The 11,783-nt window shown below is 42.2% G+C and overlaps 1 protein-coding gene across 3 annotated transcripts in view; it reads right to left on the bottom strand.

Moving 5' to 3' along the window:
• Positions 1-1,145: 1,145 nt before the first annotated feature.
• The window catches only part of LOC105920609 (alpha-2-macroglobulin-like protein 1), a 49,587-nt gene continuing 38,949 nt past the window's right edge, over positions 1,146-11,783 (bottom strand). For all 3 annotated transcript variants that reach the window (XM_036149879.1, XM_036149880.1, XM_036149881.1), the window contains exons 27-36: positions 8,928-9,002; positions 8,570-8,735; positions 8,067-8,263; positions 7,775-7,990; positions 6,891-7,009; positions 6,698-6,788; positions 6,551-6,619; positions 6,342-6,447; positions 6,214-6,255; positions 1,146-1,765 (exon numbers count right to left, since the gene is read on the bottom strand). In XM_036149879.1, the coding sequence (XP_036005772.1) occupies positions 1,743-1,765; positions 6,214-6,255; positions 6,342-6,447; positions 6,551-6,619; positions 6,698-6,788; positions 6,891-7,009; positions 7,775-7,990; positions 8,067-8,263; positions 8,570-8,735; positions 8,928-9,002 (1,104 nt within the window). In that variant the 3' untranslated portion in view covers positions 1,146-1,742. The remainder of the gene's footprint in view (positions 1,766-6,213; positions 6,256-6,341; positions 6,448-6,550; positions 6,620-6,697; positions 6,789-6,890; positions 7,010-7,774; positions 7,991-8,066; positions 8,264-8,569; positions 8,736-8,927; positions 9,003-11,783) is intronic.

Here is an 11,783-nt window from a genome sequence, read left to right as displayed (position 1 = left end):
TTATAAGTTGTCTGCTATTAACAACATAATGAGTCTATTAATGCATATATAGTCTTATAAACAAATAATGTTAATAAGCATCTAGTAGGCACTTATTAAGGTCTTATTACCTATTAACTAATGCTTATTACAAGGACCTTAATATAAAGCGTTACCGCACAAAGTTCTAACTTTGTAGAAAAAGTGGTCCCGACGTCTTGATCTGTACCAGGGATCAGATAGCCTCTGTGAATAGTCAGTAAGTCAGTCACCAGAAAGTTCTCGACTGCCAGGTCTATAGGAGCAAAGTGTTGTTTTTCAGCCAATAGAACATGAATGCAAAATACTGATCCAGATAAAACAGAAAGCTGACTGAAAGAACACATTTCCCTGCAAAGGTTGGTTAAGACTATCAGCATAATCTACAGAGGGGAAAAAAAGAAGAAAGTTAGCGGTAAACCTCTGGTCAGTAAAATTGTTAAGTGCTCCTCAGATAACAGACAATCCATGAGAAAGCTTTCGATTTCCTGCCTTATGTCCAATGTATTCCAGTCCCTTGGTTATTAGAAAAACTCCTAATGCTACTCTGGCTCAGAAAACAGTTTATTGGTATTCCTCGCTGTAACGGTGGTAGTACAGATTTAATTGGTGGTTACTGTACTTTAGCGTGGCCTTTATGTTCGGTGTCTGTGTAATTCTGCCTTAAATCTCCCACAGAAACCTGGAATACTGTTTCAGATAGCTGCCTCATCACTAGAGGTCCTTATCACTTTTTTTTAAATTATTATTAATTTAAATCCCCACTGTGACTGGAGGCCTTTTGCATTAATCTTTAACCAGCTACCTTCAAAAAAACATCACTCGTGTGGAGGGATAAGGGTAGGGTGGATGTGGAGCTGCTGTTTTAGGTACAGTTATGATGATTTATGGTCATGGTGCCTGACAGTGGTATACTGGTTGTCGAAGTCTCTGCCCCCCCCCCCCCCCCCCACACACACACACACACCTAAACTAACAATGTCAAAGCTGTCAAATGACACCTGCTGGTCATCGGTGGTGAATGCACTGTTGTTATCTACATGTATATGAAAGAAAAACAAAGTATTGTCAAGAGAATGCCTGAGTGGAAAAAAATATGGATATTGTATGAAAAGAAGACTTGTCACTGTCATTTTAGAACTTTTATTGCAACTTGCATATGAAATTGTACAGTAGTCATGTATGAATATATCTTTTTACTGGTACAACAGAACACCTGTGCAGGTACGTATACACACCCAGGAAATCCCCCAGCACCATTCAGTCTGGATTCTCATTTTCTCCCTACAGAGCAGATCCTGGCAGACACTATCAGTACTATGACCATGCTGTGTTGTTGCTAGCCTGTATGTCTCACGTGTCACTTTCATGTATGAATAATGTGGATTTCTGTCAGATCTATTAAAAAAAAATCATCAGTAAACAATCCTCTGTTGTTTCCAGTGGGTTATAGTGCGATTTTCCAGTGTTGAACAGAGACACGGCACAAACTATTCTGATCATTGCTGATTCTTCCTGAAGTCACTGCCACGGATAAAAATTATCTTGGAATGTGACTGTAAATAAAAAAGAATAAAACCCAGCAAGAGAGCTAAAAGTAAAAAAAAAAAAAAAAAGTACCTAAGGCTACCCAAAGTAAAACCCGACAGCTTAGTTTCAAAACAATCATCATCATGGAGGGCTAGACGTCACACAGTAGTTCCTTCAGCTGTCCTGGGCTGTAGTTACACCTTGTTGTCATTGTCACCTGCAGAGAAACAACACATTAGGATTAGTTTAGGAATACCTGTTCATACAGAGTTAGATGGAAGACTAGTTGAAACTAGAAAAATTTGCATTTCCTGCGAAAATGCACTGTGAATGCAGTAAGCTGAATGATTAAGCAAAAGATGCAGAAGTTCTTTGAAGAAGAGAAAAAACAGCTGAAAAGCATTGAAGAAGTTGAAAAAGTTGAAGAATTTGAACATGAAAGAACAATAGCTGAATGATTAGAAGAAGAAATACACTGAGGGAATGGCACCAAACATCTCCTAACTCATTCTAAACACTGAATCGTTTAACAAAGCAGAAGTAGAATTTCAAACTTGAATATACTGTAGCCATATGTGGGCCTGCATTTCTAGGAGTATAAGGGGTTTTGCCCCCCATTGAAAAGCATTGGATGTTTGACACCTCATAGCTTGGAGATGCTTTATGCGACGTAGGCCAAATTTCTTGTGGAGCTTTCTCTCTAAAGGAAGTACAGACTCTGTGAAGCAGAAGTTTGTACGAGCTTCCTAGAGCTACTTCCGGTTAGCAACATGCTAACAGTTAGCCGCTAAGATGGTTGTGTTTAGTATCACCGGGTGATTGTACTCTGTCAGTTTGGTCCAAATCCTGTAGTGGGAAGTGCCTCAAAAAGGGGTGCCAATACTTAATGTCACCAAACGTGACCAAAGTTCATGTGTCAGATCGGCCTCCTTTAGCAACTCAGCCTCACCACATCTGGGCCCAGAACTCAACATTTGACCAAAATGGTCTGAAGCACCATTTCCCACAGGTGGGTGGTCCTGTATTGGCCAATTGGGTCGTGTCTGGGCATCATGCCAGGTCCTGTTGGAAGCAAAGGCCCAATAGGAAAGCATATGAAATCCAAAATGGGAGAGAAAAGTGACACATGGCTGATAATAACATGGAAATTTTAAAATATTAAGAGGAAGTGACTGTGCGAATTTCAGATTCCTACATTAATCACAGCCACTGCAGTGGGTGTCGAAAGTTGCCATTTTATCCCAATGGAGCCTGTCCCTCTGGTCAGCAGAGTTCCGTCGTCATGGAAACTCACTCACACCTGCAGCTGACCATTCTACCGAAGTGCAGAGACTTTGATCAGACTCTGCCTCATTGAAATAGAATGGAATACTTTGCCTCAAACAACGCTCCATATCTCCTGATCCGTAAATGGTAGAGACGTAATTTTTTCTGCGTTTATTTTGTAACGGATAGGGGAAGAAGACTTGCTATCGGTTTTTGCTGGAAAAAGTTTAATAAAGGCGTAAAAAATTATGATCTAAATGGGATTTTTATGGATTTTCAGAAATCCTCTTAACGGATAGGAGAACAAGACAAACTATCAGTTTTTGCTGGGAATATTTTAATAAAGGCGTAAAACATTATGATCTAAAGGGGATTTTTAAGAAATTTCAAAAATCCTCTAAAAACGGTCCCGAACAAATTGCTCTAGCTGAAAAAGTATAAGAGATATCAAAATAATTCTTTCACTGTGAGTATCAGCAGGCTTTTGAGGACTATGTTGCTCATTTTTATGTTTGTACAAAAATCGGTGTAGGCACAGCGACGATGTAAAATAGTGAATCATGTGGAAAAATGCAGCTCTAAAGCATTTTCAGGATTTTGCACATTCGCTACTCGCGAACAAATTGCTCCTGCGGCAAAACCGTAACAGTTATCCAAAAATTCATTTTTAGTGAGTGCCAGAAGGGTTGGGACATTCATGTGTGAAAGTCTCATGCCTGTACATCAAACGGTTTAGGAGTAGCGACGATGCGAAAACGTGTGATGTTTTGGATTTTCAGACGTCATTTTTCAAAACGGCTCCATAGGAAATGAATGGGGGAGGTTTCGGGTTTGTGTCGCTCTGAGGTGATTTGCGAAAAATCTATAAATGCTACACCAATGAGGGTTACATTTCCTGAATCCAGACAAAAATTCCTACGTTTTGATGTATAATTTATGTAGATAGGTTGAAAATTGAGCGAGTGAGAAGAAGTTGTTCGGAGAAGAATTTGTTGAATTTCTAGAGTGCGCACTCCATAACTGCCTCCTTGACGACCATAGCAACACATGTTATTTGCTGAATTTCTTGAAAAGCCAAAATTATTTTAAGGAGGTACTATATGAAAATGGTAAAAGATATGAAAAAGCTGAAATATACCAAAAGAGCTGAAAGATATCACTACATTTTAAAAGTTGAATGGCGTTTCTAGCTGAAAGTAGGCTGAAGCAGTAAGCTGTCAAAAAGCAGCTGAAATGAGCGAAATTTTAGTGAATTACATTCATTTCCTATGGGAGAAAAAAAAGCTGAAAATTTGCAGAAAAAGCTGAATATTTTAAAAAGTTGAAAGGTTAAAAGTACAAAAAGATATAGCCATCGATTCCAGAAGAAGCTGAATAGTTCAAAAGTTGAATGGTTGAAATTGGACAAAAACTGTAGGAGGAGAAGCGAATCAAACTTTAAACAGTAAAAACGTGAAAGAGGATCTCAATAACTGTGAATGCCTACTGCATTCACAGTAATGAGACCAGTTAGGTTTATTGTGAAATCTGATCTCTATTGAGCAAGAAACATCTTTTCCTGTAAAACGTACTGAACAACCAGATTAATCATAAACCTGCAACTGTCCTTGGCCAACAGAAGTCCCAGCCTCTGATCCTACCTAATCTTGCATCCTGTCATTTTCATTTAATTTAAAAACAAACTCCTTGGTTTTATCTCAACCACATGTCCTGGTGAGCTTTAGTTTTATTTACAGTTGAAGGTCAATTAAGTTATGTTGATGGACCTCTGGGATTACCACACTTCCACATCTCTAGTTTGTTACGGGGTGTTTATCCACTTTCTTCCAGGCTTTGCTACTGTAAGACTGGATGAATTACACTGAGCAGTGGCTGGTGTGAGATTTTCATTCCAATAACCTGCAGTCGTTTTTCTCTAGCAGTGTTGACGAGATCTTTAAACAAAAAATGTTTTACACAATTGTTTTTATTTAAAACCATTCCCTCTGCTGCTAAAATAATTTATGTATTATCTTGGATTTAGCAATGTTGTCTGAAAGTTTATGTTGATATAAAAGCTATTTGACGTTTCAATATTGCAGAAGAGAGTTTTTTTTCTATTTCTTCCTCTGCAATATGGAATGGTCTTGACTGTCACACCGCAGTCCATTTCCTCTGTTGGTAGCTCCACTTCCTGCTCCTTCAGTGTAGGACTGGATGATCTAGGCTGTGGGCTTACATAAAGTTCATGGTTTACGTGAGCTCAGGCTATGATTCCAGCATTAGCTGAAGGACATACTGTTGTAAAAACTCACCATGGGAGGGAGCAAACAGGCTACTTTTACCACCTCCTGACTGCACTATTCGGACAGCCCTGATAATGGAGACTACTGACACACTTCCACTTTGGCTAAAAAGAGTCCTTACTGTGCAAGGGTATTCAAATTGAGCCGAGGAAATTTCACAAAATGCAATTTTTCCAAAAATTCACGCATAGTTCCCCCTTAAAGGGAACATATCATCTAATCCACGTAATGCCTTCCTTTTCCCACTCAAATCATTCAGTTGTGGTCTATAAAGTGGAACTGCAGTGCTTTGGTCTGAAGCCCCGTGATTGTTGCCCCACAGCCCCCCTGTGCAACAGAGAGCAACTTATTTTGGTGTGGTCTCTTTAAATCTAAAGGAGGCACTTCACACCCCACCCTCCAGGTCAAAAAGCGTTCTTCTTCACCCCTTTCGGCCATTTATGTAGTATGTCGAGGTACTATGTGTTGAATTGTTCGGGTTATTACACCTCATAACCGAACATTTTGACTTATCCACATTTGTAGCTTCATCGTTAAGCTTGGACTACAAAATAGCAGCGAAAACTTAACAATGGTGGATTTGCAAAATTGGTAAGCCGGAAGTCCAAGACCTTGTTTAGCAAATACTGTGATGCTGTTGTTAAAAAATGTGACAGATGAGAGAAAACCGAACGGCTGGAAAAATCTGACCTACACCGAATATAAAGATGTCTACTCAGCTCCTGGACAGACAACATTCAACGTTTCTGTACTCCTACAGACTCCAAGAACACATGTAACTGAGGGCTAAAAGGTGAATTTACCATGATATGTCAATTTTAAATGGTGAGAAAACATCATCTGCATAGAGAGACGCCAGTACTGAGGCAGCGTAATTTAAGGAACAAGCAGGATAAGCTAACCCTGGGTTTTACTCATTCTGGTCTGAAAACCAGATGCAAGCCTTCATCAATTTTGATGTAATCTATCCATCGGAATTTTCTTTTCCCCCTGTACCTTTCAGGGTTTCCTTATAAAGTTTTTAGTTTAAGTACTGTATTAAAGCCTCGGTCACAGAGGGTGATGAAGCACAGAAAACTAAAGTTGAGTGCAAAGCTGGAGAACTCTCACGTACTCTCTGCACAGGGGGATGTGTAGTCCGTGGCAGCCTGGTCAACTGGAATAAAAGAGAAACACTTCAGTAAGTAAAGGGAAGCACAGAATGATGGATGTGGGCATTTAGGGCTGTAGCTGAGCTCTTACTCGGCTGGTAGTAGTCGTAGACTTTAATCACAGCTGGTTTGAGGTTCCTGACCCGCTGGTCCTCCTCCAGAGTCACCCTGTAGGTCTGTAGCTCATCCTTTTTCAGCTACAATCACAAACAACATTCCAGACGCTCACTTTCTGCTCACAGGTACAGGTATGTGGAAGGAACTGTAAGGGCCCTTGAACAGAACCTCAGGGATGCCTACCCCATCCACGTAGATGTTGATATAGCCGTCATCTACTTCCACACGCTTCAATGAGCGGTCGTCCTGCAGCTGCGATAGCAGAGCCAGCAGTCAGAATGCAGTTTTACTGAGTCACAGCATGGAAAAGCGATCAAAGAGGGACCTTACCTGCTGCAGGGAGCTCTGATCCAGGACGTATCCAGACAGCAGTTTAATGTTGATGATGGCCATGTTGGTCTCCGCTCTCCTGCCCACGTACCTAATGAAAGTGACATAAAGCATCTGTAAGCCTGCAACTTTTGAGCGACTAACAGACATAATGAGATCCCGCAGGAGATGCCAACCCCAGCAGCAGCCCTACCTGACGTGAACCGCGAGCTGGAGACGTGGCCGGCTGGGTTGGCAATTGGCTTCGATGCTCTTAGCGAGGTTGAAGGCGGAGAAGTCATCAGGAGGGGGGATGTTGTAGTGCATGGAAATCTGCAGACACGTAAACACGGTCATTAAGAAGAACCTTGAAAAAGTTTTCCCACCCCTGGACTCCCAATAACTGAAGCTTGTGGTATAACATGACAAAATAAGGAGAGGGACAATACATTGCTTTTTTCTGGACCCCTGGATCAAAACTTAATCAAAGTATTTCACTGTAATTACAGCTAAAGGTCTTCTGGGGTCTCCCAGCTTCAACATTAACCTGGAAGGATTGAAGCATATTCTCTGTTGGATTTAAAGACTTTGACTAGGCCACGGGTCTGTGGCCTTTACCATCCAGAGAGCCATTCTTGTCCTCCGTCCAGCTAAATACAAACTTGTTTAGTGCTGCTATTGTTACCCGACCTTCTGAAAGAAGACAACTTGTAATTTTTGTTAAACATCTACCACTATAGGAAACTTGCCACTTTTAAACAACCACCATTTAAGTTATATTTGTAGGTTTTAAACAGATAAAGCTTTAGCAACAAGAGGATGGATACAATTTCTTTGTGGGATGTTGATAGTTGTGGATTTTTATGTTTTAAAAGCCACACATTTTCCTACTTAATGACAAGAGAATTGGATCTAAAGAAATTACAGGCACTTCTAGTGTCATTCTCCTGCGTCAATCCAATTACTTAAAGAAAAACCTGAAAACCCCAGTATGATGCAGCCTGTCCCATGTAATCCCATGTGTCCACCCAGGCTAGTGTCCTCATTGACTGGGATAACCTGGGTGGGTTGCTGAGCGGACGGCGGGCGGTGCCGTACCTGAGCCAGAACGCAGCTCTGCCCCTCGGCTCTGATGGTGTACTCTCCAGGGACCTCGCTCAGCCTCTCTTCCTGGTACAGCAGCCTGTTGCTCTGCGTCACCGTGAACTCCTTCTTCAGGCCTCCCAGAGACGTCACTGTGACCGTAGTTGTTCCCTGTGGGCTGTAGGTGGCGTCGGCATACTTGGCCAAGGCCTGGAGGGCCACCACTGTGTCCTGTCAAGCAGAGCGGTCTGATGTTAGCTCTGCTTGCCTTAAGGCTAAGGCTCTTCTGCTACTGCTGAAACGGTACCTGTGTAGAGGAGAAGCCGCCGTATGGGTTCTGCTTTTGAGCGAGCCAGCGGACAATGCCTGAAGTGTAATCCAAGCTGAAGCCCTCTAGGGGAGGAGAGACGAGCAGGGCCAGCAGCACGTAGGAGGTCATCTCCACTTCTACGGAATCCAGACCACTGTCAGAAGAACCCGCTCTCGCCCAGTGAATGGTGCCTCCTGCCAACATAGAGGTAATAGCAGAAGATTAGCAGGGATGACCTGCACTCAGTGTGGTAAATGAAACAAACAGGACCGAGACTATCTCAATCAGAAAGATCCAGCAAGGTTCCAGAAACGTAGGGACATCTCACATGGAGACAATGTCAGAGCCATGCACATATAAAACAATTTCACCTTTATTTTGCTTGTCACTCTGAAACTTGACGTCACATTAGTAGTTTTCTAATAAACAAGGAAGCTTTCCTGCACCCTGATCTTGTTCTATCACTGCACCGTTAGCACAGGGTTTTCTCTTGGTCGTACCGTTCTTCTCTGCCTTCTGGTCCAGAACGGTCATTATTTTGCTCCTTGTCTCCTGATCTCCAGCCAGACTGAAGGTGTACAACATCAAGGCTTTGGTATACAGGTTGTCGAAGTCTCTGGCCAGAGCATCTTTCAGACAACCCAGGGCCCTCTGCACCACGGGGTCCTGATGCAAAACAGCCAAACACAAACACATGAGAAGGCCGGGAGCTGATGCTGACCTGTCTCCCGTTTCTTTGACAGTGATCGTCCCGTCCGCTGAGGCGGATTGGTGACATCATTACACACGAAGCCGCCAACGGCACACTGAAAACAAACCTACAGCACCTCCAAATGTCTTCCAAAAAGTGGGACTCACCGAGGTCACTCCATCCGACTCCAGCATAGCAGCAACGATGTAAGCCGTCAGCGACACGTCGTCGCTCACCCCCCCCTGTGGGAACACAAGATAGAACAGCACAAATCAGACTCTCAGCTTTAACTAAACACTTTGCCATCATGCAATAGTCAGAGGCATAATGCACCAATCGGAGCCATCATATTCAGGTCAGGGTCCTTATGGACCAGTCTAAGCTATATTTTGCAGAACCAATTGTTATAATATTGATTGTGCAGCCTACATGAGCTGGCTACTGCCATGAAAGTAGAGAACATAGCAGAACACTGATGTAAGGAGAATTATCTCAGTTAGAAAGGTAGCAGGGTCATTTATATCACATTCAATTCAATTCAATTTTATTTATATAGTGCCAATTCATGAAATATGTCCTCTGAAGGCACTTAACAAAGTCAAATTTTTTTTTTTTGGGGGGGGATTTTTTGCAGCTCTAGTGGCTCGCTTTTTCCGAAAGTAGGCTGACAGGAAGGGGGGTAGAAACATTCGGCAAAGGACCGCCGGTCGGATTCGAACCCGGGTCGACCACGTCGAGGACTAAGGCCTCTGTATATGGGTCGCACTACCCGCTGTGCCACATGCGCGCCCATACAAAGTCAAATTCAATCAGATTATACAGATTGGGTCAGAATTTCCTATATAAGGGAACCAGTAGATTGCATCAAAGTCCCGACAAGCAGCATTCACTCCTGGAGAAGCGTAGAGCCACAGGAAGAGTCATCTGCATTGTCCATGGCTTTGCTGCAATCCCTCATACTGAGCAAGCATGAAGCGACAGTGGAAAGAAAAACTCCCCATTAACGGGAAAGAAAACCTCCAGCAGAACCACGCTCAGTATGAACGGTCATCTGCCTCGACCGACTGGGGGTTAGAGAAGACAGAGCAGAGACACAACAAGAGAGACAAAAAAGCACAGAAGCACACATTGATCTAGTAATCTGGGAACTTTAAAGATTAGTCTTAAAAGTCTTAAAAGTAGACACGGTGTCTGTCATGGGTATGGGGTAATCAGAGCTCTGATATATGATGGAGCTTGATTATTAAGGGCTTTATACGTTAGAAGAAGAATTTTAAATTCTATTCTTGATTTAACAGGTAGGCAATGAAGGGAAGCTAAAATTGGAGAAATATGATCCCTCTTGTTGATTTTCATCAGAACTCAGAAGCATTTTGGATCAGCTGAAGACTTGAACTGCATTTTGTGGACTTTCTGATAGTAAAGAATTACAATAGTCCAGCCTTGAAGTAACAAATGCATGGACTAGTTTTTCAGCATCACTCCTGGACAGAATATTTCAAATTTTGGAAATATTCCAGAGTTGAAAAAAGGAAACTCTGGAAACCTGTTTAATATGGGATTTAAATGACAAGTCTCGGTCAAAAATAACACCAAGATTTTTTACTTTATTACCAGAGGCCAAGTTAATGCCACCCAGATTAAGTGATTGATTAAAGTTTATTTTTTGAGGACTCTGGTCCAAAGATTACAACTTCGGTCTTGTCAGAATTTAGATGCAGGAAATTTAAAGTCATCCAGCTTTTGATGTCATCAAGACATGACTGCAGTTGAAGTAACTGATTGGATTCATCAGGATTTATGGATAAATATAGCTGAGTGTCATCAGCATAACAGTGGAAATTAATCCCATGCTGTCTGATAATTTTGCCAATCGGAAGCATATATGTGTGTGTGTGTGTATATATATATATATATATATATATATATATATAATATACATACATGTCATCACTGGTCAGATCAGGCAGGGGACCAGAGGAAATTACAGAGTCCGACATTGTTTTAGCAAACTTACACAACGAAGCAACAATAACTTTAGTGACCTCCGATCAGCGTAACCGGGTGTCATTACTGCCAGCGTGAATAACAATCTTACTGTATTTATGCTTATCCTTAGCCAGCAGTTTCAGGTAGGATTAGACATCTCCTGTTCTGGTCCCTGGCAGGCATTTAACTATGGTCCCTGGTATCACAAGTGCCACATTTCTGACAATTGAGCTCCCAATCACCAGGGTCGGCTTCTCAGCGGGTGTGTCGCTGAGTGGGGAAAATTTGTTAGAAACGCATTGGTTTGGTGGTGGGTTGGTGGTGACCTGGGGGCTGGAATCTAGAGCTATGCTTCCTACGAACAGTCTACCAGCTGGCCTGGTTACCCGGCTGCTCAGGTGTTGTTGCTTGAGGACCGCTACGTGAAGTTAATCTATGTGGCTCCGCGCTAGCTAAGGGGCGGCTATCAGCTGGTTTCTCAACAGCATGGAGCCGGGTCTCCAATTCTGACACCCTCACCTCCAAAGCTACAAAAACACTACATTTATTACATGTACCATTATCACTAAAGGGGACAGAGAGATAACTAAACATCTGACACAGAGAGCAGGAGAGAGGGGAGACTTAGACAGAAAATGAGAAGCTGAAAACAGCTCAAAAAATTAATATGTTCAAAACACGTCAGATCTCAATTTGAAGAAAAAATCCTGCTGAATACCCATTGTGATATGGAATGGGTAATGTGTTAGGATCAAACGGATCAGTTGATGAAAATGATCAACCCACTGAGGACTTAATCTGGAGCCAGAGACAAAGTGAACCCATAAAACTGATGCAGCAGGCTGGTCCGATCTGCTGAAATGTCCTGTCAGCAACTCCAAACGGGCCTCAGTACTTAAGAGTTGGTATCTATCTATAAACTAGACAGTCACAGGGATCAATGGTTCTCAAGTATTTGACATGCTGGTGAATTAGTAGTCACATTGAACCAAAGCTGTCTTTTTAGCTGACCACCATGAACTCCTAAATCCATC

Source organism: Fundulus heteroclitus, chromosome 18 (assembly GCF_011125445.2).
Source record: "Fundulus heteroclitus isolate FHET01 chromosome 18, MU-UCD_Fhet_4.1, whole genome shotgun sequence".
NCBI classification, from domain to species: domain Eukaryota; kingdom Metazoa; phylum Chordata; class Actinopteri; order Cyprinodontiformes; family Fundulidae; genus Fundulus; species Fundulus heteroclitus.
Note: the sequence above shows the minus strand (reverse complement) of the source record. Positions and strands in the feature narration are given on the sequence as shown.